The 20881-nt window shown below is 44.3% G+C and overlaps 1 protein-coding gene across 12 annotated transcripts in view; it reads right to left on the bottom strand.

The window, feature by feature from the left end:
* The window catches only part of SFI1 (SFI1 centrin binding protein), an 88000-nt gene that overhangs the window by 20195 nt on the left and 46924 nt on the right, over window positions 1-20881 (bottom strand). For 10 of the 12 annotated variants that reach the window (XM_045534515.1, XM_045534514.1, XM_045534517.1 and 7 more), the window contains exons 9-15: window positions 18241-18415; window positions 16142-16303; window positions 13706-13776; window positions 12556-12648; window positions 9760-9857; window positions 8269-8335; window positions 3976-4106 (exon numbers count right to left, since the gene is read on the bottom strand). In XM_045534515.1, coding sequence (XP_045390471.1) covers window positions 3976-4106; window positions 8269-8335; window positions 9760-9857; window positions 12556-12648; window positions 13706-13776; window positions 16142-16303; window positions 18241-18415 — 797 coding nt within the window. The remainder of the gene's footprint in view (window positions 1-3975; window positions 4107-8268; window positions 8336-9759; window positions 9858-12555; window positions 12649-13705; window positions 13777-16141; window positions 16304-18240; window positions 18416-20881) is intronic. The other 2 variants (XM_045534520.1, XM_045534524.1) reach the window with 1 other exon arrangement.

Below are 20881 nucleotides of genomic sequence, written 5' to 3'. Positions count from 1 at the left end.
GCAGCCCTACCATTAATCAGACGGGGAGAAGAGACACAGATAAGCCAGTTGCAAGGAAACGCTGTTTCTCCCAAGGTCATGCAGCTGTGGTAAAATGCCATAAAGACCCCTCTTTGAGTGATCATTGCTTCAACACTAACGATCCCCCAAGCATGCTCTGGTATCTTCACTCACTACTGAGGATACCCACGACAGTGCTGAACCTGAGTGAATCCCAGTTCTCCCAATCCCTCCCAATCTCATCTCGGAAACAGCAACCAATCAAAACTGATCCCGGTTCTCTTAGAACCTCCTCAGAATCCTGTGGGAGCCCAAATCTTATAAAACATGTTTCCCTCTAGTAGAAGAGCATTCTAGAATTGTTCTGGAATTCCTTTCTTGGGGCATTCTGATTTTGTCAAACTATAGGCTTTTTTCCCAGGCTGATTAAGGCTTTAACAAGGTGTTCAACATCATTAGTGATCAGGGAAATGAGACAGTGCTTCATACCCACTAGAATGGCTCAGTTAAAAAGAATGACAATACCAAATGTCGGGGAGGATGTGGAGCAACCAGAATTCTCATATTTTCATATGAACATTTCCATATTCTCATATTGCCGGTGGGAGTATAAAAATGATACAACCACTTATAATGTTAAACGCTATGACTCAAAAGTCTACACTTAGGCCGGGCGCGGTGGCTCACGCCTGTAATGCTAGCCCTCTGGGAGGCCAAGGCAGGTGGATCGCTCAAGGTCAGGAGTTCGAGACCAGCCTGAGCAAGACCCCGTCTCTACTAAAAATAGGAATAAATTATCTGGACAACTAAAAATATATATAGAAAAAATTAGCCGGGCATGGTGGCGCATGCCTGTGGTCCCAGCTACTCGGGAGGCTGAGGCAGTAGGATCGCTTAAGCCCAGGAGTTTGAGGTTGCTGTGAGCTAGGCTGATACCACGGCACTCACTCTAGCCCGGACAACAAAGTGAGACTCTATCTCAAAAAAAAAAAAAACAAAAAAAAGTCTATACTTAGGTATTTACCCAAGAGAAATGAAAACATATGCCCACTAAAACAAACGTTCACGGGAGCTTTGTTCATAATGGCCTCAAACTGCAAACACCTCCGATGTGACAATGGGTCAACGTACTGTCATATTCATACAGCAGAATACTACTCAGCAAACTAAAGACTACAAAAGACTGGAATCCTGACACACAGGACAACATGTTCAATTTCAAAAACATTGCACTGAACTTTAAAAGCCAGACATGAAGTGGCTCAGGCCTATAATCCTGACACTTTGGGAGGCCAAAGTGGGAGGATCACTTGAACCCGGGAGTTTGAGACCAGCCTGGGCAACACAGGGAGACCTTGTCTCTACAAAAATAAAAAAAAACTATCCAGGCTTGGTGGTTGAGTGCCTGTGGTCCCAGCTACTCAGGAGGCCAAGGCAGGAGGACTATGTGAGCCCAGTAGTTCAAGGCTGCAGTAAGCTCTGACTGTACCACTGCACTCCAGCCTGGGCAACAGAGCGAGACCCCGGCTCTAACAAAAACCAGATGTAATAAATACTCTGTGATCCCATTATGTGAAGTTCAAAAACAAGCACACCTAACCTAGGATAATTGAAATCAGAACAGTGGGTACCTATCGGGTAAGACTGACTGGGACATAAGAGAACTTCCGGGTGAGGGAAATGTTCTATGTCTTGACTAGAGTGTTGATTATCCAGGTGTGTAATTTGTGAAAACTTGTCAAGCTGTTTACTTAACATCTGTGTCTTTCATTATATATAAATTTTACCTCAGAATAAAAGACAAACCAGTTTTGCCTCATTCTCAGTATATTTTACTGGTGGCTTAATAAATTGCCATTTTTAGCCACAATTCATGAGATTCTACCATAAATTCTGTCTGTATTCCTAAGACATTAAAAAATACCCTAAGAGTATAGAAGATACATATTTATTTGGAATTTTAATTTGCTAAACTCCAAAGCCATCGTATGAATATTAACTTACCATGAGAGTTATAAATCAATTCTAGGGGCTAATATTTCGTGCTGGGTACCCTGCTTGTATTTTACAGGTATTATTATCCCATTTAGTTTTCATGACAACCCTGAGATAGATCTATTATCAAATCATCCCCACTTTATTAATACAATACGTTCAAGGAGACTGAGGCTCAGAGAGACCGATTTGCTCAGGGTCACAGAGCCGGCAGGCCGCAGAGCACAGATCTGACCTCAGGCCTGTCTGGCTTCTGAGCCAGACTCTCAATCACTCTGCTCATGAACAAGGCAGGCAGGAACTAAGTTTTCTAAAAAGGTTCACCGAGACCGCAACAGGACAAAATCTAGACCAGGCCTTCGCCATCCCGCAAGCCTCCTGGCTATTCCCCGTCTCCGATTCCCCTCTACTCTTTTGTCTCCAGGGTGACGGCTCTAAAATCACCCCAGCCTGCTCCCCAGCAAAAATCCTTTTAGAGGCTCCTCTTGGCTACTTTGAAGGTGTCCTCAATGTTTGGTCCCCCCAGCATGCAAAACACAAAAAAAGGAATAGAGCCAAGCATGACTACCTGTGAGTAAAGGAGACAAAGGGGTGTAAGTGTTTCAGGTACTGTAGCCATTTTTCAAATGAATCTTACACCAGACACCAGTATAGGAACTAGGTAAAAGCAAAGCTGCTGTGTTTGTAGGAGAAGGGGGAAGAGGCAAGAGTTGTTCTCTTGTCAGTCTCTATTCCCTGCAGCCACCACCTAAAATGACTCCTTGGGCTTTGTGCTAAGGAGCCTGGAGCTCTGGCTGGTCCTCGCAAAAACTAGTATTCGGAGTCCTCCAAAGTCGAGATCACTGCAACTTCCCCCAGCGCACGTTCCTTCCTCTCAGCTCTCCGTCCCAAGTTGATGTACGCTGTACTCTGGGTCATCTCCAAAACTGTCACTTGACTAGTTCCACGCGCTGCTCAAACATCCATCAATTACCTGCCTGTAGGATCAGCACGATGCCCTCAGTCTGGCCCCCTCATCACAGGAAGCCTCCCCCAGATGCTGGAGTGCTCCCGGCCACCCCCTCAGCACTAGCACTGAGCTCTGTTAACACTTGTAGCTGACATAACTGAAGACACAAGGATCTAATCTCTTGAATTGTTTTTTAGTTGTTTCTTGTATGTCAGTCTTATCTCCTCACAAAAATTTCACCTTTCTACAAAGTCATCGACAAGATTTTCCTCTTGATCATGTACAAAGCACCTGGACTTTGGAAACAGAGATTGAATTTAAACCCTGGCTCTGCCACTGGCTGCCCATGGTCGAGCCATTTATCATTTTGAACCAGTTCTCTCAGGCCTGCTATGAGAAGGAAATTATTAATGAGGATAATGATGCCACAGGCAGAATAAGTTTATGTATTTCTTCTCTTTTTTTCATCACACAACGCCCACCACAGTGGCAGGCACATGGTTAGTCATTAATAATTTCTCCATTACGTTCGACCACATAGTAAGGACGTGCTGTGGGCAAGTTTGTCCCCATGGGAGCTAAAAAGATGTAGCTCTGCTCCTTGACCTTTCCAATTTTGTTGATGACTATAATTGCAAGACTTCAAAAAGCCAGGTCTAGCAGAACAGGAACTAAGTGTTTCAGGGAAATTACACTCGAGAATGTCTGCCAAGGCCATGTAAGGTCCCACCACGCTCTGATCCAGAAAGCTAATGGGCAGCTTTAATGGAGCACTCAGAGGCTTGCGATGAGGGCTACAAACAGGCTTTATGAAAGCATTTACAAGAAAGACAGACAAAAGTTTTCCCGGGGGAAATGCTGGCTCTCTTTTCCTGCCAGATGAAATCAATGAGCCCACATTATTGGAAAAACGAAGAAACACCGAGGCCTGGGTGGCTAGGAGGCTGCAGAGCAAAGCAGATGGGCTGTGTGGTTGGCAGAGTGAGACCTGGGACGCCTGCCCTGGTGCAGAGAGGAGCTGCACAGCGTACCTGTGAAACCGTGTTGCTCGTGCACGGAGGACACTTTCCTGCCGGCGCCATCTCCAGAGTCTACACCACGCGTGGAAGGCAGCGGGCAGGGCTCTCTGCTGGAAATGACTGTCTGCTCTGGCCTGCAGCAACTGGAGGGAAATAATGAATGGCCTCGGCACTTTACATTTTTTTTACATGACCTTTCAGGGTCACACTCTTGGGGGTGGTGGATTGCTTCCTATATAGTAATATTGAGAAAAAGATGAAAATCATTATTTTTTTTAATCTTTGCCAATATGCTAGGTGAACAATGAAATATGATGGATGAAAATTTTTCACTTTTTAAATTAAAAGTGGCTTAAGCATCTCTTAACACACATACATACACAAGAATATATATATTATATATAAAAAATACCCTCCCCCCATGACTTAGTAAAACAGGCAATAGTATGAACACCCATCTGTCAGCATTTAACTTAGTGATATGTACCCACTTTTTGAACCTTAAAAAAATGTGTTAGTCTTTTGGCATGTGTGTTATAAATATTTTTCCCACTCTATGTCTTTTGATTTTGTTTATAGTGTTTGTCATACAGATTCTTTAATTTTTATACAGTTACAAAAGTCTACCATTTCACCAATATATCAGCGGGAAGACAGTCAATGGACACTAGAATATACTGTGTAAGCCTCCACTTTGGGGGAAAAAGCATATAAGCATGTGTAGAGGTTTTAAAAAATAGCGGCAAATTCTTTGATCCTCCTTTATTGAGAAGTGGTCTATGTCCCCTCCCCTTGAGTCTGGGTGGGATAGTGACAGCTTGCATGAATAGAGCAGGGTAAAAGTGACACTACGTGATGTCTGAGGCCACAGAAAGGGCCATACAGCTTTTGCCTTATTCACTGAACACTCGTTTTTGAAGCCCTGATGTCTGACTACCCCAGACCACCATGCTGTAAGGAAGCCCAAGCCTCACAAAGAGGCCATAGACAGGCTCTCTGGTTAACACCCCCAGTTGAGCCCAGTCTTTGAGTCACTCCAATCCAGGATCTAGACATGTCAGTGAAGAAAGGTCTAGATGATTCCAACCCCCTGCCATTAGAATCTTCCCAGCTTAGGCCTCAGTAATCATGAAGCAGAAACCAGCCATCCCCACTATGTATTATCTCAATTTTTGAGCAAGAGCATTCTTAAGCATAATCCAGTGGTGGTTGTTTTATACCACTGAGTTTGGGAAGATTTTTCAGATAGCTATAGATAATTGGAACAGTGTGCATACGTGTGTGTGTGAACATATGGGTACATACATTTCTACCCACACAGAGGAAAAAAGACACACCAGGTTTACTCACCAAATGTCACCTTAAGAGGCAAGATTATGAGTGTCTTTATTTTCTTCTTATGTCTTTCTACACTTCTCAAGTTTTCTGCTATGTAACGTTCATATATTGCTTTTCTTTTTACTTTTTATTATGGGTTTTTTAAAATGTAAACAAAAGTAGAAACAGTAGTATAATGAATCCCCATGACCCTGTCATGCAGCTCCAACAGTTGGCGAGTGTCGTGCTATCCTGTGTACGGCTGTCCCTCAGTGTCTGTGGGGGATTGGTTCCAGGACCCCCAGGGGACACCAAAATCCATGGATACTCAAGTCCCTTATATAAAATAATCTAGTATTTGCATATAACCTATACATCCTCTCATATACTTTAAACCATCTCTAGATCACATGTAATATCTAACACAATGGAAATGCTATGTAAATATTAATAGTTGGTATGCGTGTTGCTTAGGGCTGCGGACCAGTACCGGTCCATGGCCTGTTAGGAACCAGCCCTCTCCCCTACCATTGCTCACATGACCCCCTGAGCTCCGCCTGCCCCTCAACCCCCCAACCCATCCGTGGAAAAACTGTCTTCCGTGAAACTGGTCCCTGGTGCCAAAAAGGTTGGGGACCGCTGGTTTATGGAATAACAACAAGAAAAAAGTCTGTACGTGGTTCAGTACAGACACGACCATCCATTTTTTTAAAAAAATATTTTTGATCCATGATTGGTTGAATCAACGGATGCGGAACCCACAGATGTGGAACCCCATGGATAGGGAGGGCTGACTGTGTATTACTTTTTAAAAAGAAAGAAACCCGCAATAAATCACATTTTTATCTTTTCAAGAATACAATAACTGATGTGCTCCCGGGATGTCTACACCAAGAGGTGATATTTAGGTTGTCAGCTTGAGGTTTAAAAGCAGCAACGAAGCAGCGCTCCTGCTATTTTGCAGACCCCCCTATGCCTTTGAAAGTAGGCCATGCTAGAGCAGTGCGAGAGATGACAATGCTGACCCTGGGCTTGCCACCAGTGCTGAGGCCTGTGTCAAGGACAGCTCTCTCTTTCCAGGAAGGAAATAAAAGAGACCCTCTGCTCTCCTCCTTAAATAAACACGACCTTTCAACCCTGACACTCACAGTCTTTTTCTAAAAGGCTTCCTTCCCTACATTCTCTTGAGCTGGTATTAAATGACCTTAAGAAAACAAGTGGCAAGGACCTTTCAAAACCAGCCACATATTCCAAAGGGATGTCAAAGAATGCAGTAACTGGGCCGAGCATGGTGGCTCACGCCTGTAATCCCAGCACTATGGGAGGTCAAGGCGGGTGGATCGTTTGAGCTCAGGAGTTCGAGACCAGCCTGAGCAAGAGCGAGACCCCGTCTCTACTAAAAAAAATTGAAAGAAATGATCTGGACAGCTAAAAATATATATAGAAAAAATTAGCCGGGCATGGTGGCGCATGTCTGTAGTCCCAGCTACTCGGGAGGCTGAGGCAGTAGGATCGCTTAAGCCCAGGAGTTTGAGGTTGCTGTGAGCTAGGCTGACGCCATGGCACTCACTCTAGCCTGGGCAACAAAGTGAGACTCTGTCTCAAAAAAAAAAAAAAAAAAGAATGCAGTAACTGTAAGTATTTCCTAGGTGTGGAAGGCAAGGGGGACACAGAAATAAGCGATGCCGTGGATTAGTATCCATCTAAACCCTAAGAACTGAGATGATCCTTGGGAAACACCCTGAAGCGATCAATGGCAGTTTGTTCGTTCTTTTGTGCTTTCATTTATCCAAGTACCAGTCAGCACACACCCCGTGCCAAGCACCGTGTTGGGCTAAGGAGAAGAGAGAGACAGGCTGTACTCTAAAGGAGCTCACAGCCTGGCAGGAGAGAAAGGCCAGTGAACAATTATGCGCTGAATGTTTCTAATGAAGCTGTGCACCTGGGGGTGAGCTGGGCTGGGGGCGCTGGAGGGTAGTGAGGAACAGGGAACTGCAGGTACCAGGAGGAGCAGGAAAGTGCAGAGTACCTTTAAGGACAGGGAGCTTGGCTGGTCAGGGTGCAGCTGTGAAGGAACAGAGTGATAACTGGAAAGCTGGGGAAACAGATAGGGACCAGCTCTCAAAGGAGTTTGTAGACTTTGCTAAAAATTTGGATTCTATCCCGAAACTATGGGGAGCCAAAATCTTCAGATTTACAACTGGGAGGAGTTTGGTTTGTGTCTTCCTCTGTTTCACTGCCAGGCTCAGCCAAGAAGGGGCACTTTTCACAGCAATGCTCAAGCAAACATCATTCATGAACACACATTCCCACCGAGTCTAAATGTGCCTTTGAAATCCTTCTCAGTGCAGCACTCCAGACTGCTACTCCCAGTCATCAGAGCTGGCCTGCAAGGTCACACTTATTTGCCACTCTGGTGCTAAACAGGAGTCCTGTAAGAGCAGGAATTTTGTCTCCTTATATCACAGTTGTATCCTCAGTGCTTACTTAGCACAGTGTCTGTGGCACAGCAGTTGCTCAATAAGTATTTCTTAAAGGGAATTGACTCTTTCTCAATCTGCCTCTACAAATTTGTTATCCTGACCGCAACTCATCCACCCCCTGGGGGACCTGTGTGTCACAGTTTAGCACTGGGATACAGCACTTATGCTCTGCACCTCTTCCCATACCCCCTGCAGCTCCCACTGGGTGAGGGGCTGGCTAACTCACATAGTAAATGAATCTGAGTAAAGACGAATGGCTGGTAAGAGCTCATGACTCTCAGAGAACACCTGCATTTTCCCAGCAGATGAAGAAATGGGAGTTATGCAGACTTTCTGACATCAATAGCGGGGACTGGAGGAAATGCCTTTGAGCTTTTTCAACACCCTCTCTTCCAAATCAGAACAATGAGACCTCTTGGCGTAGGCCTTTTCCAAGAATCTTTCCAAAGCAAATGGATCCAAGAATGCAAGCCAGGAGAGCCATCTGCTATAAAGAACTCCATACCTGCTGGTTTCGCTGCTTCTGAGTATACTGTAACCACAATTTGATACACTTGCATAGCAATGTTGTCCTGAAAGAAAACAGAGAACACTAAGGTGCTGCCCCATCCTCATCTTCAGGTTTCAGGTTTTTTAAAGTTTGCTTTGTTTTTAAAGCAGATAAATCTGGGTATAGTTACTTCTTGAGAGTTAAAGGTACCCCATGGGCTTACTAGTTTCATTCTAGGAGGGAGAGAGGGCATTTAGATATGTTTAACATCAAAGCTGTCAACCCTGCTTTTGGACTGTGGGTTGCCAAAAAATGTTAACAATTTTGTTGTAAACCTAATTAGACCACCAAGCACAGTATCTCTGGAACTTAGAAAATATGTATAAAATCTCCCAGATATCCTGAACTTCCTGGTTTTATGGCCAAATTTTGGGGCTCATTTAGACTACCTGGGTCTGTGACATGTTCCCTTTCACACTTGGTTTAAATAAACAAGGATTTAGAGTAATATACCTTGACAACTCTGAATTGAGTCAATTAAATATTAGGATTCTCACTGACTCATTAAAAAATGCTCCAAAATTGGCTGGGCACGGTGGCTCACACCTGTAATCTTAGCACTCTGGGAGGCCAAGGTGGGAGGATCACTTGAGGTCAGGAGATAGAGGCCAGCCTGAGCAACAGCGAGACCCCGTCTCTACTAAAAATAGAAAAAGTTAGCCGGGCATCGTGGCACGTGCCTGTAGTCCAGCTACTTGAGAGGCTGAGGCAGGAGGATCGCTTAAGCCCAGGAGTTTGAGGTTGCTGTGAGCTATGATGATGCCACTGCATTCTAGCCTAGGTGACAGAGCAAGACCCTATCTCAAAAAAAAAAAAAAAAGCAAGCTGTGACCTATAACTATGCAAATTAAGTTGATTACACTGTGGGGAGGAGTGGGGATGGAAATGAAGGGGAGGGTATATCAAACATTTCTGGCAGCAAGAAAGTTAATATACAGTGGTTACCTCTGAGGATTAAGATCAAAGAGCTGCAGGGAAGAGGCCAGGCAACTTTTATTTTTCATTTTATACCTTCGTTCCTATATGTCCTGAGTTTTCCTCACAAATATGTAGTGCTTCTACTTATTTATTTTAAACGAATGACTAGCGCTAACATAGAGGACACTCCCTGCACCCTTCCAGACTGAGCCACAAATACCCACCTGGCCTGACCCTTCTCTTTAACACTAGCGATGCACGAATTCTAAGATGTGAGCATCTTCATGGCTATAGGACTGACACAGTGAGCTACCAGGCACAGACTTCAGACTATAGTGGCCAAGAACCAATACAAATATCCTCACATTCTACCTCCTGTCTAATCAGCCAAAAATAAAATGCAAATTCAGGAACCACTGGTTTACAGCAGGGCCTCCGCCCCCAGAAGGCCTTTCTGAATCTGCCACGCCTAACTTGCGGAAGGGTAAGCGGCCACTCCTGGAAAATGGATGAAGCCAGAGTCCCTACCTGTAGTGGTCCCAGGCAGCACGCAGTAAGGGGAGATGCTCTTTGTCCTCTCTCTGCTCAATTCGAGACTGCCAGAGGTTCCAGAACCTGCGCAGCAGCTAAAACAAGACAAGAAGGAAATGGAAATTTGCTAAAATGAAAAGAATCCTTACTCTGATGGACTGTGAGCTCCCCCAAAGCAGAAATTATCTCAATTTGGAGCAGCCAACATACAGTGGGTTTGCAAAATAATTATGGCTGAAGTATAGAGCTACCTGGGCCAATGTTAAAGGCAAAAAGATGGTTCTTCCTGTCTATGGAAATCTGGATGAAGAAGCTATTGCTAATCTGGGCCTCATGGAAGACAGGCTTTGCTTTTTTTTTTTGAGACAGAGTCTTACTCTGTCACCCCAGCTAGCGTGCAGTGTCATCATCATAGCTCACGGCAACCTCGAACTCCTGGGCTCAAGCAATCCTCCTGTCTCAGCCTCCCGAGTAGCTGGGACTACAGGCGTGTGCCCCACACCTGGCCAATTTTTCTATTTTTTGTAGAGATGGGGTCTTGCTCTTGCTCAGGCTGGTCTCTAACTCCTGTGATCCTCTCACCTCAGCCTTCCAAAATGCTAGGATTACAGGGATGACCCACTGTGCCTGGTCCCACCATTTTAAAAAGTCATTTTAGAAATTAAAACTGATCTTATGATGTGTTACCCATCTATGAAGTAGTCGAGCAGAAATGTTTAACTTCAATCTAATCAAGGCTTTAAATTTAATGTATCTAGTTTATAGATATTATATAAAGGGAAATTAAACAAATCAAAAGGAAATAACCAGATACATCAACTATGGAACATTGTACAGAATAACTCTCCTGTCCTTTTCAAAAAGTCAACATCATTTAAAAGAAAAAAGTGTAAGGCCGGGCGCGGTGGCTCACGCCTGTAATCCTAGCACTCTGGGAGGCTGAGGCGGGTGGATTGCTCAAGGTCAGGAGTTCGAGACCAGCCTGAGCAAGAGCGAGACCTCGTCTCTACTAAAAATAGAAAGAAATTATCTGGCCAACTAAAGATATATATAGAAAAAAAAAATAGCCGGGCATGGTGGCGCATGCCTGTAGTCCCAGCTACTCGGGAGGCTGAGGCAGAAGGATTGCTTGAGCCCAGGAGTTTGAGGTTGCTGGGAGCTAGGCTGACGCCACGGCACTCACTCTAGCCTGGGCAACAAAGCGAGACTCTGTCTCAAAAAAAAAAAAAAAGAAAAGAAAAAGAAAAAAGTGTATATTATGCTCAGTGAAATAAGTCTGCTGCAAAAGGATAAATACTGCATGATTCCACTTATGAGGTTTCTAGAGTAATCAAATTCATAGAGACAGAAAGTAAAATGGTAGTTTCCAGGGGCTGGGGGGAAGAGGAAATGAGGAGTTAGTGTTTAATGGGTATAGAGTTTCAGTTTTCCAAGATGAAAAATGTTTTGGAGATGGTTGCACAACAACGTCAATGTACTTAACGTCAATGCGGTACAATTAAAATGGTTAAAATGATAAATTTTCTGCTATGTGTATTTTACTACAATTTAAAATTTAAAACAAAAACATGTTAAAAAAAGAAATTTGTGGCCAGGTGCGGTGGCTCACGCCTGTAATCCTAGCCCTCTGGGAGGCCAAGGCGGGAGGATCATTTGAGCTCAGGAGTTCAAGACCAGCCTGAGCAAGAGCAAGACCCCCGTCTCTACTATAAATAGAAAGAAACTAGCTGGACAACTAAAAATAGAAAAAATTAGCGGGGCATGGTGGCGCATGCCTGTAGTCCCAGCTACCTGGGAGACTGAGGCAGGAGGATCCCTTGAGCCCAGGAGTTTGAGGTTGCTGTGAGCTAGGCTGACGCCACGGCACTCTAGCCTGGGCAACAGAGCGAGACTCTGTCTCAAAAAAAAAATTTTTAAAAAAGAAAAAAAAAAAAAAGAAATTTGGTTGGGGGGAGGAAATTGTTCTAAATTAAGAGCTTTAATAACTAAATGTAGTTAGTGATCCTTAACTGAATCCTGGTCTGAAAAAAGCCATTTTAAAGACATTTTGGGGATAACTACAGGAATTTGAATATGGACTGGGTACTGGAGAACGTTAGGGAATTACTGTTAATTTCACGAGGGATGATAATGATAAAGTAGTTACATGAGAAAATGTCCTTATCTTTGGGTGATGTATGCTAAAACGTCTAGGTACAAAGTGTCATGATGTCTGTAATTTACTTTGAAATATAGCAAATATTAACAATTGTTGAATCTAGGTAATGAGTATATAGATGCTAATTATATTACTTTTTCTGTTTTTCTATATGTTTGAACATTTTCATAAAATAACAGGAAAAGAAACCCTATCCTTCTATACTCAGAAACAAAACTGACAAGTAGAGATAATGTTTGCTGATCTCGGGTAAACAAACCACTGAAGAGAACAGATTTACAATGGACACACAACCAAAGCCTCCTGTGATCCAAGACTTAAAGTGTATTTTTATCACTACATCCCTGAGGTCAGGGTTAAAATCTACAGTCCCTGACCTCTGAGTCAACTGTCCATTTTCTTAGCAAACATAAAAACTGGGATTAAGCAAAGCAAAAAACAAGAGTTTCTCTATCAGCAGGAATAGATTCCTCCCAAAAAATGAGAACTAAGGTTTTGGAGTCTAAAATTTGGACAAATCCCTGAGTACAGAGATTTAAAGAGTTCCATTTACTTTGGCAAGACAAAAAAAAAAAAAAAGAGAGAGACAGAATGGCCATCAGAAGAAAGTCCCTTGATAGGAACATCACCCTCACCGTGACATCATGCTGCTGGTAAGCGAGATTCCTTCTTATTCGATGGAGATGGGCCCGGGTCACGTTGTCTTTTAGGGTTCTAAAGCAAACATACTGCACAAAGAAGAAAGGACACAACTGATTACAAAGACTGGAATCAGAAAAGTCTGTGACAGAGCAGACGAAGGCAGCCGTGCCCCAGATCAGGGGTGGGAAGCTCAGTCAGAGCTTCTCACAGCCGCTCCATTTCCCTGAGCGTTTCTCTGCTTGGAAACTCGAACCCGAGCCTAACACAAGCCAGCCTGCACGGTAGGCACTTACTAAACATTAGTTGCGCCAGTCCCTACCGTCCTTCTGTCCAAGGACACACACCCCCTCACCTCTGACCAGGAGAGACCCCCATGACCCAGATGAGAATTCTACAGACAAAGGTTGAACATCAACTTTTGCCTCTCAAAAAAGAGACAGACTTTTTGCCTATGGTGGTTTTTTGTTTTTTTTTACCATGTGGAGTCAGTGTATACATTCACATAACCATAAATGCAGTGTTGCTAGAATGGAGTACAAGGAGTCCTTGGTGAGTAGAGGGCTGGGGTGGGGGCAGCATACCCAGGTCTGGCTCCAGCTCCATCAATAACAGCTCACCTATGACCTAAGCAAAGCCCCTCTGCCTCCATTCCCCCGTGCCCTGGGCTTCAGCGTTCTAAGACAGAAGTGATTAGGCTGGATTAGGGGTTTTCCTATTGTGCTCTGTGAAACCCCACGGGCTCCTGAGAGTGTTTGAAGACCACCTACCTCATGTGGCAAGGGAGGGAGAGAGTAGCTGGTAGAACAGGGACTGACTCCCAGACCCACTTCAACAGCAGCATCGCTGCTTTGGTCTATTTTACAGGTTAGGCTTTCACCACTAAAAAGGGGTTCCACCACGCAAGAAAAGATCACCTCTTAGGGTCCTTTATAACTCCAGACCCCTCTGACCCCACACCATTACCATTTTTGATCCAAAATGAAAACAGGGACAGGGACACCCACAATGAAAGGGGGACTTCGTGACTTAAGCTAACGCATAACTGGCTGCACTTAATGAGTGGGATGGGGGTTGGGCTTCCCCAGGAGTGAATGCCTGAGCAAGGCCGCCAGGCTGAGCTGTGCCAGGCTGCGGTGCTCTTACCAGCAGTCTGTGCCTGCGGTGCTCCTCTGCCATCTCACACTGGGCAGCTTCTTCTGCACGCAGCAGCATGTCTGCCAGAAGCTAAGGCCTCAGTCTCAACAAGGTGCCCGCCCCCAGCTAGTGCATTCCCAGTGACCCGCCTGAAGGGTCATGGCTGCAGGGGTAACAGGCTCAGCAGGTGGGCTGGACGACCCAGGGAAGCAGTGGGCAAAGGGGAACCATGTCCGTTACTTATCAAACAGCTGGCCTTGTGTCCTTCCCCTTGCATGCCCTTTTGATGAGAGACAAAAAATATCCGAGATAAATTACCAACAATTTCAGCAAACATTTCAAAATCACCAGATCAAAAAGCAGAACCTGCTCCTTCTCCTGGCAAGGAGATCGGGTCAGATGTTTGAACTAAAAACCTTGGAGTTATTTTCAAATCTTTCTCCTCCCGCTCTAATCTCAGTCACCAAGTACATCTGTTCTCCTCCTAAATCTCTCCTCTCCCTCCCCTCCTGGCTCTTCTGTCCTTGTTCTGTCCCTTCACCCCTCCCCCACTACCAGGCAGTTTATCTGACTTCTCCCTGCATAAGTAAGGCTCCTCCCATAACCGGTCTCCCCCTGCTAGCCTCCCTCTTCTAATCCAGAATTATCCTTTCTAAAGCACAAACCTTTTTTTTTGAGGCAAAGTCTTGCTCTGTCACCTGAGCTAGAGTACAGTGGTGTGATCATAGCTCACTGCAACCTCAAACTCTTGGGCTCAAGCAATCCTCCTGCCTCAGCCTACCAAACAGCTGGGACTACAGGTATGTGCTACAATACCTGGCTAATTTTTTCTATGTTTTGTAAAGATGGGGTCTTGCTGTGTTGTTCAGGCTGGTCTCAAATGATCCTCCCACCTCAGCCTCCTAAATTGCTAGGATTACAGGCATGAGCCACCATGCCTGGCCTATAGCACAAACCTGACTGTCTCTCTTCTTAAAAACCTCTAACACCAGGTGTGTTGGCCCGTGCCTATAGTCTCAGCCACTCAGGAAGTAGAGGTGGGAGGATCACTTGAGCCCAGGAGTTCGAGGCTGTAGTGAGCTATGATTGTGCCTCAGAATAGCCCACTGCACTCCAGCCCGGGCAACATAGCCAGACCCTGTCTATTAAAAACAAACAAATAAAACGCCAGAGGCTTGCGCCTCTGCCCTCCCACCATCCACACCTCCACAACTCACTACAAATTCTTGAATGCTCTTCCTCACCTTTAAGCCTATGTAAATGCCATTCCTTACAAATGAAATGCCTTTCCCAGCCTCTCTGCTGGGTGAACTTGTCATCTCCTAAGACTTAAATTCAGCTAAAACATTACCTCCTTGGCTCACTCTCCACAGCAGCTCTCACAGGACTTGATACAAATCTTTATCATGCTGTATTTAAAGACTTTTTTTCATGTCTATTTTCCCCACTACATAATGAACTGCTGTTAGTCTTTGAGCTTCCTTGTATCCCAGAACTTAAGCAGGAGTTTAACACAAAGCAAGACTCTGCTGTGACTTTGAAAAGTTTTAGGGTTGGGAGTGGTGGCTCACGCCTGTAATCCTAGCACTCTGAGAGGCAGAGGTGGAAGGATCGCTCAAGGTCAAGAGTTCGAGACCAGTCTGAGCAAGAGCGAGACCCCGTCTCTACTAAAAATAGAAAGAAATTAGCTGGACAACTAAAAATATATAGAAAAAATTAGCTGGGCATGGTGGCGCATGCCTGAAGTCCCAGCTACTCGGGAGACTGAGGCAGGAGGATCGCTTGAGCCCAGGAGTTTGAGGTAGCTGTGAGCCAGGCTGATGCCACGGCACTCTAGCCCAGGCAACAGAGTGGGACTCTGTGTCAAAAAAAAAAAAAAAAAAAGGAAAGTTTTAGCTCCCGTGTCTCTGTTTCTTCATCTGTAAAATGGGTGACAGTCACACCTACTCCACAAGGTTGCTAGAAGGATTAAGAGGATAATGCATAATGTCCGCAACATAGTAAAAACTCAATAAATGGAAGCTATGATCACAGTGATGGTATCACCAAGAAAAAAGACAGCCAGGGCTATTTCCACCGCCTAGTGGATAGAGAAAAGCAATGAAATGATAACACAAAAAAATGTTAATCAGGACAGTGGGATTAGCTCTGAGGGAAGAGGGGAATGCAGTCAGGGAAAAGGTGCTGGCAATGTTCTGTTTTTTAAATTGGTTGAATACATAGGTGTTCATTTTATTATTTTTTTTTTGAATGTAAGTATGTAAGTACTCTTTTGTATGCATAGTCCCAATTAAAAAATTTTAAAAAGAAGTCACAGAGACAAGGCTGTCTAAAATTATTTGGTAGTTGTTTCCCACGATATTTCATGACTTTTGTTTCCCGTGCTGCTGAGCACACGCTGTCCTGGCTGAGGTGATGGACGGGCCCGGTATCTGAAAAGGATACAGTGTTTCCAGTGCACGAAGGCCCGCCGCAGCGCCATCCTCCTGGCCAGCTCCTCCACCCGGGCACGCTGGGCGTACAAGCTCTCCCTCCACTCCCAGGCCCACTGCCAATCACAGAAGTGTATCTGGAGCACAGTGACACGATGGAATCGCTCAGCCATCTCTGCAAGAGAAATAACTTAAGTGCTGCTCCCACAAGGTTGGAAGATGAGCCCACCATGCATCTTTAAGACAAGTAGAACCCTGCTACTGGCAGAGAGCAGGGGGATTCAAGCCTGCTTTCACAAAAAATCTTTTAAGTTTTTTTTTAAAGAGAGAGGGTTTTACTTTGTTGCCCGAGGCCAGAGTGCAGTGCACATCATCAGAGCTCACTATAATCTCAAACTCCTGGGCTCAAGCAATCTTCCTGCCTCAGCCTGTAGCTAGAACTACAGGTGCATGCCACTACACCCAGCTAATTTTTAAATTTTTTGTAGAGATGGGGTCTCAGTAATGCTGGTCTCTAACTCCTGGCCTCAAGCAATCCTCCTGCCTTGGCCTTCCAAAGTGCTGAGATTACAGGCATGAGCCACTGTACCTGGCCTAAAAGTTTGTTAAACACTGGAAAGTCATTAGGAGTCCCTGAGCTACATCTCCTCACTTTGGGAAAAGAGAAAAGCTATGTGATTTTAAGGAAGATGATGCTATAAAATCCATTAAATCAAAGGGATAAGGCTTCTAGTTAGATACCAATGAGCAGGAATGGTGATTGTTGTTTGCAAAGAGGACTGACTCTGTTTTACGTTTGCCTCTATAGGGATGTTTCCTGGATAGGACTTAGGAACTGAGTTATGACATAGGATTCAGTCACTGTGCTTGCAAAGGCTTTTCTGAGCTTTCAGCCAAGCTGATCCTGGCTACTAGGCTTCATATCCTTTTAACACTAATCAGCTAATGATCTGAGGAGCAGAAGCCCGGGAAGGGGAAGGGAATCAGACCTGGCATCTGAATGCTGTAATTAGAGGCAGGTTAAAGTTAGTGTGTAGCTTATCGCACTAAACAGCTTAATGTTTCGATTCACCTTCCAGGCTTAGGCAACTGGACTGCTGGGCCATGGTTATTATCCTCAAGTGAACACATTCAAACTCTCCCAAGAGACAAGTGTTCGTAGCCTCGGAGATTTCCGCAAGGGAGGGTTGGGCAAAAGCCAGAGTCCATAACCTAGTGTGTAGCACAGTGCTTGACTCACTTCGGTGTAAACTTGATAAACTTAAGTACAAAAAGTATACCAACAATCATGTTTCTATGTATTATTACTTCTGAATCTAACTGGGGAACTAAACCATAAAAACAGTATACAACCATAAAAACAGTATACAAAAACTTAACAAAATAAACATGCATTTGTGTAATTGGGGACAAACAGAAACAATCTAAATGTCTATCAATAGGAGAATAGCTAAGTAAATTAAAGTAAGCCATCCTATAAAATACAAATAGTCATTAAAAAAAACTTATGATGAATACCTAAAGATGTAGGAAAGTGTTGATTAGCTGCATGGAAAAAAGCAAGATATAAACTTATAGGTATCATATTAATCATAATATGGGCCAGGCATGGTGGCTCCTGCCTGTAATCCCAGTACTATGGGAGGCCGTGAGTTTGAGACCAGCCTGGGCAACATAGTGAGACCCCCATCTCTACAAAAAAATTTTAAAAATTAGCCAGGCATGGTGGCACGTATCCGTAGTCCTAGCTACTTGGGAGGTTGAGGTGGGAGGATCGCTTGAGCCCAGGAGTTTGAGGTTGCAGTGAGCTATAATCATGCATGCTACTGCACCCCAACCTGGGTGACAGAGTGAGACCTTATCTCCCGAAAAAAAAAATCACAATATTTACAGCATAATTAAAAAACTATTTGGATAAAATATATGCATAGATGAAAAGGCCAGAAAGAAATAAACGTGAACTGAAGATGATGTGTTTTCCTCTTCAATATCCTTTTACCAAAATCTGTAGCATAACGTGGTTATATTTCTTCTTAATATAGTACCACTGGCAGCAGGAGAATGGAAATTGTGACCAGACCTTCTGTCAAGAGCCCAGGGCGTCTTTCTCACCATTCTGCTGTCTCTTCATCCTGCGGATTTGCAAGTATTCAAGCCAGGCCTTCAGGAATCTCCGCTTTTGCCAGTGCTGACGGTGTCTCACTGCAGAGACCATCTTCTCTTTCTCCCTCTGGCCATGCAGGAACTGTTCCCGCCACCGTGACCAGGCCTGAGATCCAGAGAAAAGCTAACAGTCAAAGGAGAGGCAGGAAAACTGGGGTGAATACAGGTAAGGAGGGAAAAGAGAAACAGAGACACGCACTGGAAAAGCTAAATTAGAAACAAGGAAGTGGCAATTCCCCAGCAGGATCCTGAGCTATGGGAATTTGGGGTGAAGGGATCTTTAAGAAGACTATAATGCTTCCAGAAAGTAATCTTTTTCTAGATTAAAAAAAAGAGGAATAATAAAATCAACAAGCAGACAAGAAGCAGGTATGATATAGTTAAATCAGATTTGGGATAGATGAAGCTCTGCCTTTTTTTCCAAAGTGGGAGGAAACCTATTGGGAAGAGGTCCTTTCTCAGGCAGATTAGTTTTTATACCTATAGAAGTTGAAGGTGTACAAGAGGATCCCCGTAAGACTATCCATAAACACATCCCTAGAAAAGTCTTTGTGTATGGTCAGCAATAATGCATGCCCTAAAGATGATTTAGACAAAGACTTCATATTTTCTTTTCTTAAACCTGTAACACCTCTTCTCCTTTCCTTCCTCTCAAGTGAATACCATTCTTCCTATTTCACCATGAAAATAAAAGTAATCAAAAGAGAATTTCGGCCAGGCGCGGTGGCTCACGCCTGTCATCCTAGCACTCTGGGAGGTCAAGGCGGGAGGATTGCTCGAGGTCAGGAGTTTGAGACCAGCCTGAGCAAGAGCGAGACCCTATCTCTACTAAAAATAGAAAGAAATCATCTGGACAGCTAAAATTATATACATAGAAAAAAAATTAGCCGGGCATGGTGGTGCGTGCCTGTAGTCCCAGCTACTCGGGAGGCTGAGGCAGAAGGATTGCTTAAGCCTAGGAGTTTGAGGTTGCTGTGAGCTTGACATCACAGCACTCTAGCCCGGGTGACAGAGTGAGACTCTGTCTCAAAAAAAAAAAAAAGAGAATTTCTTCAGGTCCCACCATGTCTACCCACCCCGCTGTACACAGGCCCTGCCTCCTCTCTCTCCAGCTACCTGGGATGAACTGTCCACGTTCCCATCCAAGGTCATCCCCCACTGTGGCTATATCACATCGTCTCTCACCTCCTCAGGTTTATCACTTGGCAATTTCCCCTCCCTTCTGCATCACCAGTTTTCACTCTCTGTTAGATTTTAAAAATCACCATATAAATGGGCTATTATTTCTCCCGTCCTAAAAAAAAAAAAATCCCTTCAGGATGTGACAACTAAAAGCAATGGGTGACCTTTGAATGCACTCTGGACCAGACATGAAAATAATAATATACAGGTTTAATATCAACTGCATATTACATATTATCATAATAACATTAAGTTTCTTGGATATAATAATGATATTGTGGTTATGTTGGAGAATGTCTTTTTTTTTACAGGAGATATAAGCTTTAGGATACACTTTATGTCTGCAATTTTAAAGTAGATCATAAAAATCATATATTTATATACTCAGAGAGAGAAAGTCAATGTGGCAATATGTTAACAATTGGTTAAACTAGGTGAAGCATATACAGTACCCACCTTTTCTGTGATTTAGTATTTGTCAAAAGTAAAAAGTTGGGGGGAAAAGATTACTGGTACAAAAATACTTCCTAAAAGGAATAAAGCGTGATTCTCAGACAAAGCAACACCCCTCTCTAGACCACACTTTGCCATCCAGCTAGCCCTCCGGTTCTCTCTCCTTTCTGAGCTCCTCAAAAGAGCTTGGGAAGAACTTTCTCTTCTCCCAGGCAGACTTCCTTGAACCCACTCCCACCGGTTACGGAAACTGCTCTTATCAGAGCACCAAGGGTCGCCTCCACGTTGTTGAATCCAAAGGTCAAATCTCAGTCCTCATCTCCTCTGACCTTCCAGAAGCATCTGACAAAGTGTCGCTCCTTCCTTCTCCTGCTTCCAGGATGCACCCAGGTCCCTCCTCTGTTCCTGTTGCTCACTCTCACCTGCGCACCTCACAGGCCCAGCTTTGGAACCTCTCCCTTTATCCTACACTCGCTCCCTTTATTCTTTCACCCACTCTTGTGGCTTTAAATAATACCTGCCTACTGAGGACTCCCAAATTTACATCTTCTGCCTGGACTTGTCCTCAATACTCCACATACACATCCCACTGCCTCCCTGACATCTCCCAATGGATACTCAAAAGTCTATCACGCGGAAGATACGGAGTTCGGATCAGAGCTCCTCCTAACCTTTTTCCACAAACCTGCCTCTGAGTCCTCCCTGTTTCAGTAAATGCAAGCTCCACTGTTCTAGTTGCTTACACCAAAACCCGGGAGTCATCTTGTACTCTTTCTCTCTGAGACGTCCCATCTCACCTATCCATTAGCAAATCCTTTTGGTTTGTACCTGCAAATATATCCAGAATCCAACCACCATTTGCTAGCATCCTTCTATAAAATCTCGCCTGGAATTTTGACATAGCTTCTTACTGTTCTCCCTGCTTTCATCCTTGATCTTGTCTGGTCTACTGTTA

Source organism: Lemur catta, chromosome 21, assembly GCF_020740605.2.
Source record: "Lemur catta isolate mLemCat1 chromosome 21, mLemCat1.pri, whole genome shotgun sequence".
In the NCBI taxonomy this organism is placed as follows: domain Eukaryota; kingdom Metazoa; phylum Chordata; class Mammalia; order Primates; family Lemuridae; genus Lemur; species Lemur catta.
The sequence above is the reverse complement of the archived record's forward strand: the minus strand, read 5'-3'. Positions and strand labels throughout refer to the sequence as shown.